Source organism: Rhynchophorus ferrugineus, unplaced genomic scaffold, assembly GCF_030347505.1.
Source record: "Rhynchophorus ferrugineus isolate W39M unplaced genomic scaffold, kcgeb_rfMv2 rfM1, whole genome shotgun sequence".
Classification (NCBI taxonomy): Eukaryota; Metazoa; Arthropoda; class Insecta; order Coleoptera; family Curculionidae; genus Rhynchophorus; species Rhynchophorus ferrugineus.
This window is the reverse complement of record NW_027472580.1, coordinates 70,244,191-70,259,100: the sequence shown is the minus strand read 5'-3', so window position 1 is coordinate 70,259,100 and position 14,910 is coordinate 70,244,191. Positions and strand designations below refer to the sequence as shown.

The window sequence follows — 14,910 nt, the reverse complement described above, 5'->3', positions numbered from 1 at the left end:
CATTTATCAGTAAGCTGTGGTAATTAAATTAGATTTAAACAATGTGTATTTATAGTAATCTTCATTTATTACTAATATTTTTACATGTTAATGACAAAAAACTATATATAATTTATTAACTTTTTACAAAATGTAAAAAAACGTTTCAACATACAATAGCATTTTTTAATGTCAATGTTTGGGAAATCAATTTGAAAAACTTTATAAATGAGCAACCCATGCATATTATAAAAATTTGAAAATATTTTAGAAATTAAGGTAACACATCAAGTATCCCTATGTACTTAGCACTCAAATTGATAATGAATATTTTTATTCGCTTATAAAAATAGAAAAGCTTCGAAATCGTAAGCCAATATCAAATGGTATCAGCTTAATTAAATTTGAAATAAATACAAATATTATTTAATTACAATAAAAACAATCAGGATAACAGTGAAACAGTAAAATGGTAAATAAAGGGTGGAACGACCTTTAAGGTAAATTAAATTATTTTATGTTCATATAAAGCACGCTATACTGTGTAAAATGGTTTCAAACATATTAGCAAAAATTATAGAAATGTCATTTAGTAACTTGTAAGAAATAAATATCCCATGCTTTTATGATTGTTACCTGAGTTTTTTACAAGGTGTTCAAAAATGTATTAAAGAAACTAAATATATTCCTTAACTTTGAACCTAGCTAGAGGGATTTAACTTACACCCATGTATAAACTAATTGATAGTTTTTGGGTGTTTTATTGGTGTTAAACTGATTTTATATATACATCCTCTATTAGATAAGTTTACTATTATCTACAGCAAAGGTACAAAAATATACCTTGTATTTTGCACAACTCTAAAAACACATAACATACTCAGTTAATAGGATTTGTTCTATACAAAACATGTATCAATGACACTTCAACATCAGACCTTTCTAAGTACAAGTTTATTTATGGCCATATAATTATAATTAATCACTTACAACATTGTAGTGTTTTTGTTTAGTGATTCGGCTACAAAGTGCTATCAAAACAGTGTTCCACCCTTCTAATTTTTTTGATCAGGTCATTACTGCTGGTTGGTCGTAAATGCGCTAATGCCGTTGTTGGCCATCTCATCCATTATTTCAGTGACGTAAGTGGCAACGTCAACTTTTTCTTGTTGAGCGCGTAGAATAAATGGGTCCTGTAGAAGCTTATTGTATTTTGGACGTTGATTTTCTTGCTTAATTAAACTGTAATTACGAAGAGTTTAGGTACCGTCATATATTGAATATAAGGCAGATATTCTGGTCTAGAAGCACACTTTTTTCTCAAGTACAATTAATAACAATGAAACTAACAAGATTCTTGTAATCAAACAGCAGCTATTTATTAATGTTTCAAAAAACAATCAACAGTCCGAAAAAACTGAGGTGTCAAAAAAATGGGGCGCCCTGATAGACATTATCTCTAATTTTATTATAACACATTTATTGAAACAGTTTTTTTATGAAAAAAGCAGAGTTTGTTTTCTAACACTTCACAATACGTTGGATCATTATCAAAATGTTGGAAAGAAATTAGGATATGACTTAAAACAAGCTATTAATAGGAATAATGTAAAAATAATCGATCCCTTAGTTAAAATCATAGAAAGTATTGGAAGTGAAGTTGAGGTAAGTGTATTTTATATAAAGGCAAGGTAAATATGTGCTTTTCTTATTTTTAGGATAATTTTCAAACACACATGTTAAAGTCTCTTTTCCTTTCAATTAAAGAAGAAATTGAACTGTTTTGTTCTTTAAAAGATCAACCCATTTACTTGATTATAGATGATATAATGAAACATATAACAATGAAACTAACAAGATTTTTGTAATCAATCAGCAGCTATTTATTAATTCTTCAAAAAACAATCAACAGTCCGAAAAAACTGAGGTGTCAAAAAAATGGGGCACCCTGATTGACATTATTTTAAACCATGTAGTCATCCAGAGTTAAATTCTTAATGATTAAAGATGCTACTAAAGTCCATACTTCGAAGGAGTAAAAACATCAATTATTTTTACATGTTTTTATAGGTTTTTCTTTAACAGCAAAAATTATTATTTTATTGTAGATAAAGTTAGAACAATAAAGGCATCTATAAAGATGATTTAAGGCAAATTTCAAGCATATTATTTGGGTAGAACTTGAGGTATAATGCTAACCGAATTGTAAACTTTCTGGCACTCTAAGGATATAAATGTTTTTCTTTAGTCAGTATCATTATCGTCAATCTTTAGCTGTATAAGTATACCAATTATCGTCACTGTTAATGATTGATTGCATCGGAAAATTTTAGACTCCTATTTTTCAGATCGCACTCTATGATATTGATACATGTCTTTTTTGAAGTTGATTCATTCAACATCCGTTTATGTCAACGTTCTTCTCTTGTTTTACTCATCCCAAGTATACCTGATCTCCCTTTATCTGAATACCGTTCAGATTTACAATAGCAGGCGATCCGTCAATTGCTCTGCTTTGGTTCTTTATGAATTCTAAAGTCATTATTTAAATCTGCACTTGCTGCTGCACACAATGAGTCCTCCACTTACAACAACAATTGTTGGATATAACGTTAGAGCTAGTCTCATTTAAGTTCATATTTCAAAGAGCTTCTGGACCAGTTGTTATTCCCGTAAGATTATAATTTTGAAATAAAAGTAAGTTTGTAGTGAAAATGCACACTGCTATAAAATTTGCAATTTTAACACTATTTTCTTCCCTGTATACAATTCGCACAGTAAGCAGTAGTAGTAATATTAAGAATAAGGATGTTTTCATAGGAGAATCTGACCTAGGGGTAATCAGGGAATCTCTATCGGCTTTTTTCGTTTCTATCCGATCAGACTATATTAGCTGCCTCTTCACTAAATACTAAATTAGAACATCGAAAAATACTTTGAATGATATATTCCCTTTTTTTTTCCTTAACCTTTTTTTAATTCTAAACCAGAATACTCCCTTAGTGATGCAATTTTATAAAAATGTATTCACAGGCTAATTATACAGCTAAAGTAATGCTTACCAAGTGTTGACAAAGTTAACAAATTCGCTCGTAAAAGTATTGGCGTTATGGTTCGTTGTTAAACGTGGTGGGTCGCCGTTAACAACTTCATGCAACTGATCAAAGACGCTCGACCAACGTTTATATGGAAAATGGCCAGTGGCTACTTCCATAAGTGTTATGCCTAGAGACCACACATCGCTCCTGACATCATATCCTTTTGCAGTTTGAGGATCGATCCTTTCAGGCTAAAAATTCATTTTAGCACCAAAAATTAAAAATTATATAATCTAACCTAAAAATATGCTAAATTAAATAAGGAAAAAAAGTGTATATTATACAAACTGTGCTTATACATTTATAATTAATATTAACTAAAATATTTTAATTGTGACGAAATAGGTCCTCATTTGTAATAGTTCACATCAGAAATATTTCTTGTATACCTTAAGCCCTTTATATTTGAACTTTCTTTGAACGGTTCTCGTTCCACGAAACCCGTAATTTCCGAAGAACCGAAATATCTTTTCATAAAAAGATCGTGCGGCAGTCACTACCTTTCTAACTTCAATAAGAAGATCCTGATTGTCTTCACTGTTCATATCTTCCTCCTTATTATCATTCGTCCTTTTACCTTTGTTCTCATAAATTAATATCAACTGGAGTACAAACAATGTTCAAGCAGGTTAACAACACCCAAGAAAACTCTGACAAAGATATTGGATTCGATGACAATTGTTCCGTAATTACACTTAACGAAACATCGTCATATTCATAAGTGGTACAAAAGAAATTGTTCCAACATTTCTTAGTTTATCGACAGATTAAAAGCATTCTGGGTCATATACAAATTTAAAACAGCTTCTTACTTGTTTCAGAGCTTCAGATGTTTTCAGAATGAAAGTAGAAACTTTCGGTAGTACTGTTTTGTAAGTCTTATGTTATGGCCCATTTGTTGGACTAATGACATTCTCCCTCCTTAGTTGCTGTTCTAAAGAATGACTAGATGCATTATCTAACAGTACCAACACTTTTGTTGGAAGGTTCTATTCCATTAGAAAATCTTTTACCCATAAATTAAATATATATCTATATTTAAATTATTAATAGAACATTTGGAATTACAAAATCATTGTCATCCCTGAGGGACAAAGACATTGAGGAACATGTCCTATTATAACTGGCTTTATTTTGTATGAACTTATTTGTGAAACATTATTCATTGTTTTTCTGGCTTTTTAACTGAAACAAATGTTTCTATTAATAATGCCGCATATATTTTTCTGGTCGCATTTTTCAATAACTTTCATTAGTGTTGTAAATTTGTGCTATTTTTCAGTTCACTTCTCTTTCAGTTTGTCATTAAATATTCTAGCCCTTTCAAGCACTTCACTGCTATTTCTTGATTTAAGTGCCTTTGCATATTTTAGCGTATTTTGAATATTTTTTTGTAACATTTGTGTTTTCAATGATACAATTTTTTGTTTACATTAAGGCAATGTTTTCATTATTGAGTGTTTGAGTTATTGCTCATCTGCTATATTAAAGGGATGTATAAAAAAAGTACACTCATGGGAAATCAAACATTACTTCTTATAAAATTCAAACAATACTTACAGCCATATATGGCCTACAACCTGCATCCTTAGTTTTTGCTATTGAATCAACTAATTGTCCAGAAATTCCAAAGTCACACAATTTGATGTTGCCTACAAATTCGCTTGCAAATAAACTATCTCAAAGAAAAAAAACTTGGTGGAACAAACCTTTCTTATCTAGCAAAATATTACTTGGTTTTACATCCCTATGTATGATTTTCAATTTTTCCTTCAAATAATTCAAAGCCTTCACAGTGGCTAAGGCAATTTTCCCTAATATGGGTTCTGGTATTCTCTTATCTAATTTTTCATAAATAAATTTATAAAATTTATCCAAAGAAGTATCCATTAACTCCATACAAATCCAACAGTCACCCTAAAATGAATTAAAATGTTAATTCATATATCTCTAACAACAATTACTTCTAACCTCCTTAAATAGTGCACCATAAAACTGTACAATATAGTTACATTCATTACTTTTCATAACAACATCTAAATCCATAAGAAGTTGTTTTTGCTCTTTTTCATCTACAGTTGATCTTATCCTCTTCACTGCAATCACAGTATTAGATTTTCGGTGCACCATTTTATTAACTGTGCCAAAGCCACCTCTACCTAAAATTTACGTATTTTATAGTCCAATAATTTAAAGTACTGTGTAAGTACATAAATGTATCTTAGTTGAGTAAAACTTCAAGGATTAATAATTAAACCCACTTAAGATGGATAAATTTTGAAGCATGTACCTCTACTACCATCATATCTGACTCTGTATTAGGTATAAGGTATAAATATTAAATTGTGAAACGTGTAGACTATCGAGTGATCAACATGGAAATGATATCAAACGCCTCCTAAGCATATCAATCTGAACATTGGTTAATTGACAAGAAAACTCCTTGCAGATATAACATTGTTGCTTATAATCAATTAGAAAATACAGCCCAAAGAGGAGTTGTGAATTATCCACACTACTTATATCAACACCCATATAATTAAACAATAACATTAAAACATTATTTCGTCTTCCTTCTATAAAAAATACTTGTATTAAACCCTACATAAGCCAAGTGAAGCAACACATACACCTCAACAATGACAATCTCATTCTATAAGATGTCATAGTTGCAAATTTCATATGTAATATCAATATTGCACATAGGACCCTTTTTCAGCAAACCAATATATTACCATCAGGTCCCTTCAAAGCTATGCAAAGGCTTTACAACTTCATTCAACAGCTTCATTAGGTTGTGATTGGATGTTCCAACATTAAAATTATGATCAACAGATGGCACTATCAAGAATTAATGTCTAGTGTCAAAAGCATAGAATTATTTCAATATTCAGTTTAGGGTTATTAAAGTAAGTTTACAATGTAACAATAACAGTACATACCAATTTCCCCTAAGTCTTGTAAATCATCAGATGTAAAATCATATGTTGTACCTCCTATTTGCAGTTTTCCTGTAGAGTTCATTGAATGAGATATTTTTAATTTTGGCTCTCTAAAAAATTATTTCATAGTATAAGATTATATAGCAACATGTTTATTAATAAAAAACATAATTACATTAATTGAATGAGGTATTCTCTTAAACACATTGACATAAGATTAAAGAATCTTAGAGGTATGTTGTTCAACTAATAAGGTATAATATAAACAGCAATTACTTAAAATTTTCAAAATTGAAAAAACAGCTATTTTTATTTAAATGGCAATATTAAATTACCCAACAATTAAGTTTTCTAAGATATTTGTTTTATCTAAACTACCTATTGTAAACCTAACCCCATTACTGCAAAGTATAGTTTTATACAGTCACTAGTTGCAAACATACACCATAATTAAAAACACATTAAACAAATCTATCAAAACACAAATCACACACCATATATTCATTTTACCTTAGTCTGCTTCTCTCAACCTGACGTATACTGTAAAAATATATTTGTCAAAAACATGTCTTGAAATCAGTAAATTAAAAAACAATATCACTCAAAATATTTATATTCTTATTTCTACTACTACTGAATAAAGAAGGTTACAAAGGATTACTCACGGTGTTCTGTTAATTGCTGGGTCCTTTTTAGCTGTAATTGGTAAGCTCATTTTGGGACGATTAGAACAAGATGCAGTCCCTAATTTCTCACTGGGTATAGCTCCTCCCAGAGGACGAAAATTAAATGGTGCTGCATTACTTGATTGAGGAAAATCCATTTTTAGTAGTGGTTTCCTTGGTGCTATCAAACAATTAATCTTGATATAAATAAATTTAAATTGAAAATATAAATAATATATATATATATATATATTTATATATATATTATGTATGTAGCCACAAACTACATCAATAGACAAAATATAAAATATAAACTAATAAATTACACATTTAAATTATAATAAATTCATGATTAATTATTGTCTTTAATTCTTAACCTGTCAAAAGCTGTATTCATGGCCCACCCTGATATTATCTATAAAATGTTAAGAATCAAAAATAAAACACAATATACTGTAAAACAAATTAATTTAGTATTAATCGCCCATATAATTACCTGGATTATTTTGATCTGCCATTTTTGCAGAGGTTCTTTATTTTAATACGAAAAACAAATGACAAAAATTATTATAACTTAATACACATCACGTCTTATAAAAATTCACTAAATTAAAAACAGATTTTACTAGCATATCTCAGTTCCAGCATTTTTTATTTTCCGTATATATATAACAAATATATATTTGTTTTTGTAATACAACTGGAAATTTTAAGAAATATCAAAGCAACTTCCAATTTTTTTATAATTTACCTAAACGAAAACATGGCACTGCGCAGGTTGAAGTTATAAATATATATGTATTATATTATCGATAAAGCAAATCATTCCATATATATGTTTCTAATGCAAAAGACAGGAATAATTGCAAGTAATAATACATGAACAATGAAACCCAAAATATATATGGCAAGAGGTTTATAGTTTATAGAGGAAATTTGTAAAAACTGTCGATATCAGAATATCGATAACATACATACAATTTATCGATAATACTTTAAAAGTTTAGGAATGCCTAAAAATTTATAAATCAAGGACATAGAAGAGATTCTGATCAAGATAGATCAAGAATTCTGGTTAAAGACAAAATAGATCAGGTTTATTAAAACAATCATAATTTATGTCTATATATTAGGCAGTATCATTACATTACAATTTCAATTTTAAGTTTATCCGAATTAGGTTAATCAAGCGTTTGAATAAATTTGATGAAATATATTTGAGAATGGCAGCCCTTAAAACTATTTCTACTACCAAACATCTAATATTTAAACCTAAAATACATTTGTTTAGGTAAGCTTTTTTTGTTTTATTTTTATATGAATAAAAATTCCCAAGCATCATCTAACCTTAATCATTCTTTAACATTTACTTTTTAGTCCTTTTATTCAACTAAATGGTATGTCACAGTATCCACATTATTATATAGAACCTATATATAGAAAAGAAGATCAAAAAGAATTAGAAAAAAAAGGTGAAATATCAAAATATGCCCATTTACCAACAAAAGCAGCATTCAGTGACCATACTTGTTCATCAAAGCATGATCCTCTTGTAAGGTATAATTAGTGTCAGATCAATACTAGAAGCCAATATTCTTAAATAATTGTTTCCTAAAGTCTATTCACAAACTATGTAATGAAAAGTGGAAAAAAGTCCCTGGCTCGTGATTTGTTAGAAAAAACATTTGAGAAGGTTAAAAGGATTCAACTGGAACGTTTTCATAAAACTAAAAATGAGGAAGATAAAAATAATATAGAACTAAATCCTAAAGTTATATTTTATAAGGCTGTTGAAAATAGTAAACCCCTGTTACAGTTAACAGGAATAAAAAGGGGTGGAGTAAAATACCAGGTATTTTTTATGTTCAGAATATATAATATATTATTTTTTATATTTTATGCTTATAATTTTAGGTACCAGTGCCCATTACAGATAAGAGATCCCAATTTATATCCATGAAATGGTTAATTGAAGCTGCAAAGGAAAAAGATCGTACTGTTAAATTTGCTGATCAGTTAGCAAAAGAACTCATAGATGCAGCAAATAATAGTGGCCGTGTTATAAAAAAGAAACAAGATTTACATAAACAATGTGAAGCAAATAGAGCTTATGCACATTATAGGTGGAGCTAAATAATCATGTATTTTTAATAATAAAAATAAATAAGAAACAGTTTTTGTTGTAAATGTAATTTTATTGTAGAAGTAACTAGCTGGATTACAATATTTTTTGGAATTTATCTGTATCATAAATTACACCATAATTTAAATTAAGTTTCAAAGTATCTTTTGTTGAATATCTTTGAATACTAATAAATAATTTATCATGTATGCTTGGCTGAAACAATATGCTGTAAATAAAACTTAATCATATAAGGTGGTGTCCATTACCTTTGTGTCACATATCGGTACTATATCAACAACCGGAATTTCTATATTTTTTCTTTTTCCCCAAAAATCAACATATGATATTTTAGCTGTTTCTGTTTTTTGGTTATAATAAATATAACCAATTAAATTATTTATAAAATATCCAGTAGATAATAAAGCAGCACAAAGAGCACCTCCTAATAGTATAAAATATACACGAATAAAAATATATTTAACTATATATACACATACCAACTATACTGCCTGTTATTAAAGATTCCATAGGTAAAATATTTTGTTGTGATAATACCGCCATAGTTGGTAATGATAAACTTGTAACAAGCGTTTGATAAAATTTTAATCTATTCACTATTGATACATGTCGAATAAATGGAAAACTATATACACAGACATAATCTTTAGAATTCGAATTAATATTTCTTGGCTCCTCATATTTTACTTTATTTAAATTTAAGCATATTAAAGTTGATACTGATTTTTGATTTAATTTTTCAATAAAAGTATTTTTAAAAAGAGTATGGCTTATGTGCTTTAACATTTTCTACCATAGATAAATTTGGTTTGCTTTAACATAATACATAACCATAAAATATTCTGTGAACAAAACATAACCTTTAATAACCATAAAAAAATTAATAATATAATAACACATTAGTGGTACTGAAAAAATATCGATATTTTTGCAGATATATCCATATTTTTTGCCGATATTTTTAAAAAATTAAAATATTCATAATAAAATATATGAGAAATTGATAATAATAATCCTTTGAAACTACGTTTTTAACATTTAATTTTTAAGATTCATGTAGATTTATTAAAATATTTACAGAAAGCTATATTTTTTGTACTTATCTATATTTTTTTAGTTTTCCCAAATTTTTACTTATCGATATTTTTCATAGTTGATCAAAAAAAATATCAAAATATTTTTAAAAAAGTAGATATTTTTTATTCTATATTTTATTATATTTAAATATGGATATATAATATTTTCTAAGTGACCCACATCTCTATAACACATTACCAAAATATAGGTCTAACCTAAATATAAAATGGAAGTAAACATAACCTCACTAAGTTTCTCTGTCTTTTGAATACGGCTACCAGGTTTTTTTAGAAGCTGTTGGGTTGATTGATATATATATATATATATATATATGTATATAACATAAAAAGTATTTCTAAGGAAAGTTAAATAATATCATGATAACTAAATTAAAAGAGAAGTAAGTAGTATTTTTATTATTCATTTGAATAACTACGATATATTTAAAATTATTCAAGTTTCGAGGCGGAATCAAAATATGGGGCATTTTATACAGGAGGAAATATACAGTGGTTGGAGGATACTTTATATTGTCAGACTGATACTTTTATTAATAAATTTAGTATAGAAACAGGTAATGTAATTGGCAAAATTGGAAGAAACGATGAAGATGAAACTGATTCAATTCAGACTTTTACTACTGATCTGAATAAGATTGTCACATCTCATAAAAGTGGTTTATTAAAGGTACTATTTTATTTATACAAGTTACTAGTTTGCAATACCAAATAATATTATTTCAGTTGTGGAATCAAAATGGCGAACTTGAGAAAATGTGGAAGTATATACACAAAGGACCTATATCTAAATTATTATTGAAAGACATAAAGTTAGTTTCTGGTGGTTCCGATAGTACAATCAGAATTTGGGACTTACAGCATCAAGCTTGCATATTATGTTTAAAAGGATGCCAAGGAGTTATAAGTGTTTTACAATTTCATCCTACAGAAAATAGTGTTTTTGCTTCAGGAGATGATGGAAAAATTAATCATTATGATTTAGGTAATTTTTTTATTAAAACTATCATTTGGGATAAATATCTTGTACCCTCTATATATTATTTTAGAAAATGGTAACATCAAGGCTGTCTATGATGGTCATTACAGTAAGGTTACCTCAATTGCTTTTGCAAATGATAATGAACATTTTGCTTCCTGTGGTAGAGATAAAGTTATAATATTATGGCATTTTAATAAAACAGTAGCCTTAAAAACAGTTGCTGTATATGAAGCTGTTGAAGTGATAATTAGTTTGCCTATAAAATTTAAGTTACCTGGATTTAAGTCAGATCCAAATAGCATTTATGTTGCTTCTGGTGGTGAAAATGGTACAGTAAGACATGTATATTATAACAGTCATATTAACGTTATTTCTAATAGGTATTGTCAAAGTTTGGGATCTTTCTAAGGCCAAGCAGGTATTTGCACAAACAAATTCTCTAGTTTCAAAGGCTGTGGAAGAAGGAGGATTATCTATAACGAACTTGATCTTTGATACTAAATCAAAAAGTTTAGCAGTAATAACAGTGGATCACAATATTATTATATATCACTTAAAATCATTTATTTGTTTAAAACAGTTTATAGGTAAGTATTATGAAAAATAGTTTTTGTGGCCAAAGAATAGAAAATATTTTGAGATATAATATATACATAAGTTATAATTTTCTTAATTTACACATGCTTTATTACAACTTTTAGGTTTCTCAGATGAAATTTTAGAAATTAAATATCTTGGAAAATGTGACTCACATTTAGCTGTAGCTACTAATTCAAATGACATTAAGTTGTACACTGTTGCCACAATGAGTTGCCAGTTATTGAAGGGTCATGAAGATATTGTTCTTTCTTTGGATGCATGTAAAAACTATCCAGATTTGTTGGTATCTTCATCAAAAGACAATAGTGTAAGGCTGTGGTACATATTTCCAACAGGAGCTAAGTGAGTATTAAACATCGCTAGTTCAGTATTCCCTTTCAATCATTATATTGCTAATAACTGGTTTTAAGGGTCTTTAATTTGATGTTTCTCTACATTTTACCCAAAAAAAGAATTCATTTTCAAATATTTCTGCTATTTATATCCAATATTGCTCTCTTCGCGGCTTGTAAATAATATAATTCTATAGGCATATATATTAACAAATTATAAACATCTGTCTTGATCTCTGAATGTGTAACTGTAATGGTTATATTATAACATAGTATGTTATTATTTGACATTTCATCCCTTTTATATAATATTCATTTATTTATGTTGATTTTTTTTATTCATTTAAAATAGTTTTAGCTGAAACTTTTATTGATAATATGTATGTATCCCATCATCCCATAGTATTTATTTATCATAGTATTTTATTTAAAAATTGATTGCAGAAAATGATATCTTTTAATTATTTATTTTTCAGATGTATAGGTGTAGCTAAAAGGCATACAGGTTCTGTTGGGTCAGTTTCATTTTCAAATCAGTCTTCATTATATTTTGTTAGTGCTGGTCAGGATACTTGTTTAAAACTGTGGGAATTTCCCAAAAATATGGATGAAAAATTAAAAAAACTTGAAACTACAGAGGATGTTTCAAAAATAATATCTTTAAATTGCATCTACACAGCTATAGCTCATGAAAAAGAAATTAATTCAGTATCAATAAGCCCGAACGATAAATTAATAGCTAGTGCATCACAGGATAAAACTGTAAAATTATGGAACGACAAATTGGAATTACTAGGTGTTCTCAAAGGGCATAAGAGGGGAGTTTGGTGTGTAAGGTAAGATTAACTGTTAACTGTTTCAAATTATAAATATTTCATAATTATTATTGTTTAGATTTTCCCCAGTAGATCAAGTGGTACTGACATCTTCAGCAGATTGCAGTATCAAATTATGGTCAGTAGTAAACATGAGTTGTTTAAAAACATTAGATGGCCACGAGTCCAGTGTATTGAGGGTCGAATTTCTATCAAAAGGTTTACAAATTCTTAGTGCTGGCGCAGACGGATTAATTAAATTATTTAATATCAAGAACTCTGAGTGTCAATGTACATTAGACCAACATGATGGTAGAATATGGGCCTTAGCAGTAAATTATGATGAATCAGGTAGTATTCCCTTGATTTATTGTCATAATGAAAGTTATATTTTTTGTTCCTTTCTTTAGAGTTTACTACAGGTGGTAGTGATTCTTGTATGGTTAGATGGAAAGATATAACAGAGAAACAGAAACAAGCAAGACAAAAAGAATTAGAAGAATTAACTTTAGCAGAACAAAAACTAAACAATTACTTGCAAAATAATGACTTAATAAAAGCATTGAAATTAGCTTTAAAGTTGAACAAGCCGTTACAAACTTTAAAGATAATACAAAATATTATTAGAAAAGGAGATTTAGGTACTTTATTGATTTTTTAATTAAGACATAGATTTTTAATAAATTTCATATCAATTTCAGGTCTTGGTGAAGCTATAAAATCCTTAAGGAATGATCAGAAAGAAAGCCTATTGAATTGTGTTCTGGCATGGAATACAAATAGTAAAAATTGTCATCCTGCTCAATTAATACTGAATATTCTTCTAAATGAACTACAAACTAAAGAATTTAGGTAATGAATTTATTTTGATGTGTAAAACATGATAACTAAAATATATTTTAGGCCTGTAGGTTTGAGTAAACTGATGGAAGGTTTACTTCCTTATACTGACAAACATTTGAAAAGGATTACACATCTGAAACAAGATATTAATTTTTTAACATATACTGTAAACTGTATGCAGCCACATGCAAGAGCTTTAAATACTGGATAATAATATAGTTTTTTAACATTTCAGTTGTCTTTTATTTCCCACTTCCATAGAGAGTTATATAAAAGTTTGTCCTTACAAGTTAATTTTCTTATATCACAAAACTGAAGAAGTCAGTCTTAATGACGGGTAAGAGTTGATGAATTGAATGCTACACCACAATTAAATTCATTAATGGAACTAACTTTTTACTATTAAAATCAATCAGTATTCACATTATTATTAAAATCAGCTATCACAGATTTATTTCACTTCAGTTGACGTCCTCCGTCTGCAGGTTGACTTTGAGATTCTATGGTATACACTCTATAGAAGTTTTATATATAGTTTTCCAAGTTTTTGGGACACCAAATATAATAATCTATGGTTGAGCAATTGAGCTACTGCAATTCAGCTTTAATGCATATTAGCTCACGGCAACTTCAACGAATCCGTCTTTGGTGGCATTAGACCCTTAACAGCGACACTCATACTGGAATAGTGTAGGTGTTTTTCAAAGCATGGATAATTCTAATAAGTAATGACTAGGGGATTTTGAGCATCTTCTATCCATCTTTTGATAGGCTTACAGCTTGAACTGCGATACTTTTGTCTGAAACCCTCTTAACTATATCAAGGAATGTTGCAACTAACTGTGGAATGATTGCCAGTCCAACGTCAACCTGTCTTCTTTTCCTGATAAATTGTATTCTAGTTAGCTGAGTGAATACAAAAATTAACAACTTATTGATCTCCTGGAATCCTACCGACTGCGTTAGTTATGATACCTGTAGGTTTTAAAACAGAAAACTTTTAGTTTATTTCGTTTAAAAGAAAGAAGTGGTGACTTATTGAAGCGACACTGTACGTTCAATTCCATCTTAATATAAATGAGAGCTGATAAGAGCCTATAATGTATACAGATACATCATCCTTCGCCAGACACTAGACTATATATAATCTCGATACATAACCTACTTGAGTTTTAATGATATCAATATTTACCAGCGACTGGTTGAGTCACTTACTAAGAGATCCTGATTAACATGTTATAAAACAATATAGCAATTCGTAAAACCTATATAAAACTCGCGTGCGTGGAGACTAGATGCGGAGGAGATCATGTGCATAAAATAGATACACTCAATGCTAAATTTCTATGTTCTGTGATCATGTCAAAGATTATCCACACCTTATCTTTCAGCATTTTCTCTTATTGAATATCAATTC

The 14,910-nt window shown here is 28.6% G+C and overlaps 4 protein-coding genes across 6 annotated transcripts; 2 read left to right on the top strand and 2 right to left on the bottom strand.

Annotated features, from left to right (window-relative positions):
* Window positions 1-48: 48 nt before the first annotated feature.
* Mkk4 (dual specificity mitogen-activated protein kinase kinase 4) lies at window positions 49-7,573 on the bottom strand. 3 transcript variants are annotated; one of them, XM_076393853.1, is made up of 9 exons: window positions 7,181-7,572; window positions 6,685-6,865; window positions 6,530-6,559; window positions 6,020-6,129; window positions 5,049-5,236; window positions 4,787-4,994; window positions 4,638-4,729; window positions 3,042-3,268; window positions 49-1,221 (listed from the first exon to the last, which is right to left on the bottom strand). In XM_076393853.1, exons 1-9 carry the CDS (start codon window positions 7,200-7,202, stop codon window positions 1,056-1,058), a joined length of 1,224 nt encoding a protein of 407 aa, XP_076249968.1. In that variant the 5' UTR covers window positions 7,203-7,572; the 3' UTR covers window positions 49-1,055. The 3 variants fall into 3 exon arrangements, with proteins under 3 accessions (XP_076249968.1, XP_076249970.1, XP_076249969.1); XM_076393855.1 differs by having other exon boundaries at window positions 7,436-7,569; XM_076393854.1 differs by lacking the exon at window positions 6,530-6,559 and having other exon boundaries at window positions 7,181-7,573.
* A 133-nt stretch (window positions 7,574-7,706) lies between these two features.
* mRpS7 (mitochondrial ribosomal protein S7) lies at window positions 7,707-8,871 on the top strand. Its single transcript, XM_076393856.1, has 5 exons — window positions 7,707-7,779; window positions 7,851-7,975; window positions 8,062-8,241; window positions 8,302-8,536; window positions 8,599-8,871. The coding sequence occupies exons 2-5, from the start codon at window positions 7,908-7,910 to the stop codon at window positions 8,815-8,817; spliced, it is 702 nt and encodes a 233-aa protein (XP_076249971.1). The 5' UTR covers window positions 7,707-7,779; window positions 7,851-7,907; the 3' UTR covers window positions 8,818-8,871.
* Window positions 8,859-9,852, bottom strand: LOC143189654 (transmembrane protein 186). The gene is made up of 3 exons (XM_076393857.1): window positions 9,307-9,852; window positions 9,076-9,251; window positions 8,859-9,022 (listed from the first exon to the last, which is right to left on the bottom strand). The coding sequence occupies exons 1-3, from the start codon at window positions 9,611-9,613 to the stop codon at window positions 8,903-8,905; spliced, it is 603 nt and encodes a 200-aa protein (XP_076249972.1). The 5' UTR covers window positions 9,614-9,852; the 3' UTR covers window positions 8,859-8,902.
* Window positions 9,853-10,130: 278 nt separating this feature from the next.
* Window positions 10,131-13,724, top strand: LOC143189586 (transducin beta-like protein 3). Its single transcript, XM_076393852.1, has 11 exons — window positions 10,131-10,304; window positions 10,363-10,591; window positions 10,648-10,906; window positions 10,971-11,231; window positions 11,284-11,490; window positions 11,605-11,845; window positions 12,312-12,671; window positions 12,730-13,001; window positions 13,061-13,291; window positions 13,352-13,502; window positions 13,554-13,724. The coding sequence occupies exons 1-11, from the start codon at window positions 10,282-10,284 to the stop codon at window positions 13,702-13,704; spliced, it is 2,385 nt and encodes a 794-aa protein (XP_076249967.1). The 5' UTR covers window positions 10,131-10,281; the 3' UTR covers window positions 13,705-13,724.
* The last annotated feature ends 1,186 nt before the right edge of the window (window positions 13,725-14,910 follow it).

Bases quoted from the DNA above. Each gene is read 5' to 3' on its own strand.
- mRpS7 (XM_076393856.1), top strand. From the start codon at position 7,908: ATGGCAGCCCTTAAAACTATTTCTACTACCAAACATCTAATATTTAAA. The intron at 7,976-8,061 runs GTAAGCTTTTTT...TTTACTTTTTAG, and splicing joins CCTAAAATACATTTGTTTAG to TCCTTTTATTCAACTAAATG. The intron at 8,242-8,301 runs GTATAATTAGTG...TGTTTCCTAAAG, and splicing joins AAGCATGATCCTCTTGTAAG to TCTATTCACAAACTATGTAA.
- Mkk4 (XM_076393853.1), bottom strand. From the start codon at position 7,202: ATGGCAGATCAAAATAATCCAG. The intron at 6,560-6,684 runs GTGAGTAATCCT...ATATTTTTACAG, and splicing joins CCAGCAATTAACAGAACACC to TATACGTCAGGTTGAGAGAA. The intron at 5,237-6,019 runs GTATGTACTGTT...CGTAAATTTTAG, and splicing joins ACAAGACTTAGGGGAAATTG to GTAGAGGTGGCTTTGGCACA.
- LOC143189654 (XM_076393857.1), bottom strand. From the start codon at position 9,613: ATGTTAAAGCACATAAGCCATACTCTTTTTAAAAATACTTTTATTGAA. The intron at 9,252-9,306 runs GTATGTGTATAT...TTATACTATTAG, and splicing joins AATAACAGGCAGTATAGTTG to GAGGTGCTCTTTGTGCTGCT. The intron at 9,023-9,075 runs GTAATGGACACC...ATATTGTTTCAG, and splicing joins TACCGATATGTGACACAAAG to CCAAGCATACATGATAAATT.
- LOC143189586 (XM_076393852.1), top strand. From the start codon at position 10,282: ATGATAACTAAATTAAAAGAGAA. The intron at 11,491-11,604 runs GTAAGTATTATG...TACAACTTTTAG, and splicing joins TTGTTTAAAACAGTTTATAG to GTTTCTCAGATGAAATTTTA. The intron at 13,002-13,060 runs GTAGTATTCCCT...TCCTTTCTTTAG, and splicing joins AGTAAATTATGATGAATCAG to AGTTTACTACAGGTGGTAGT.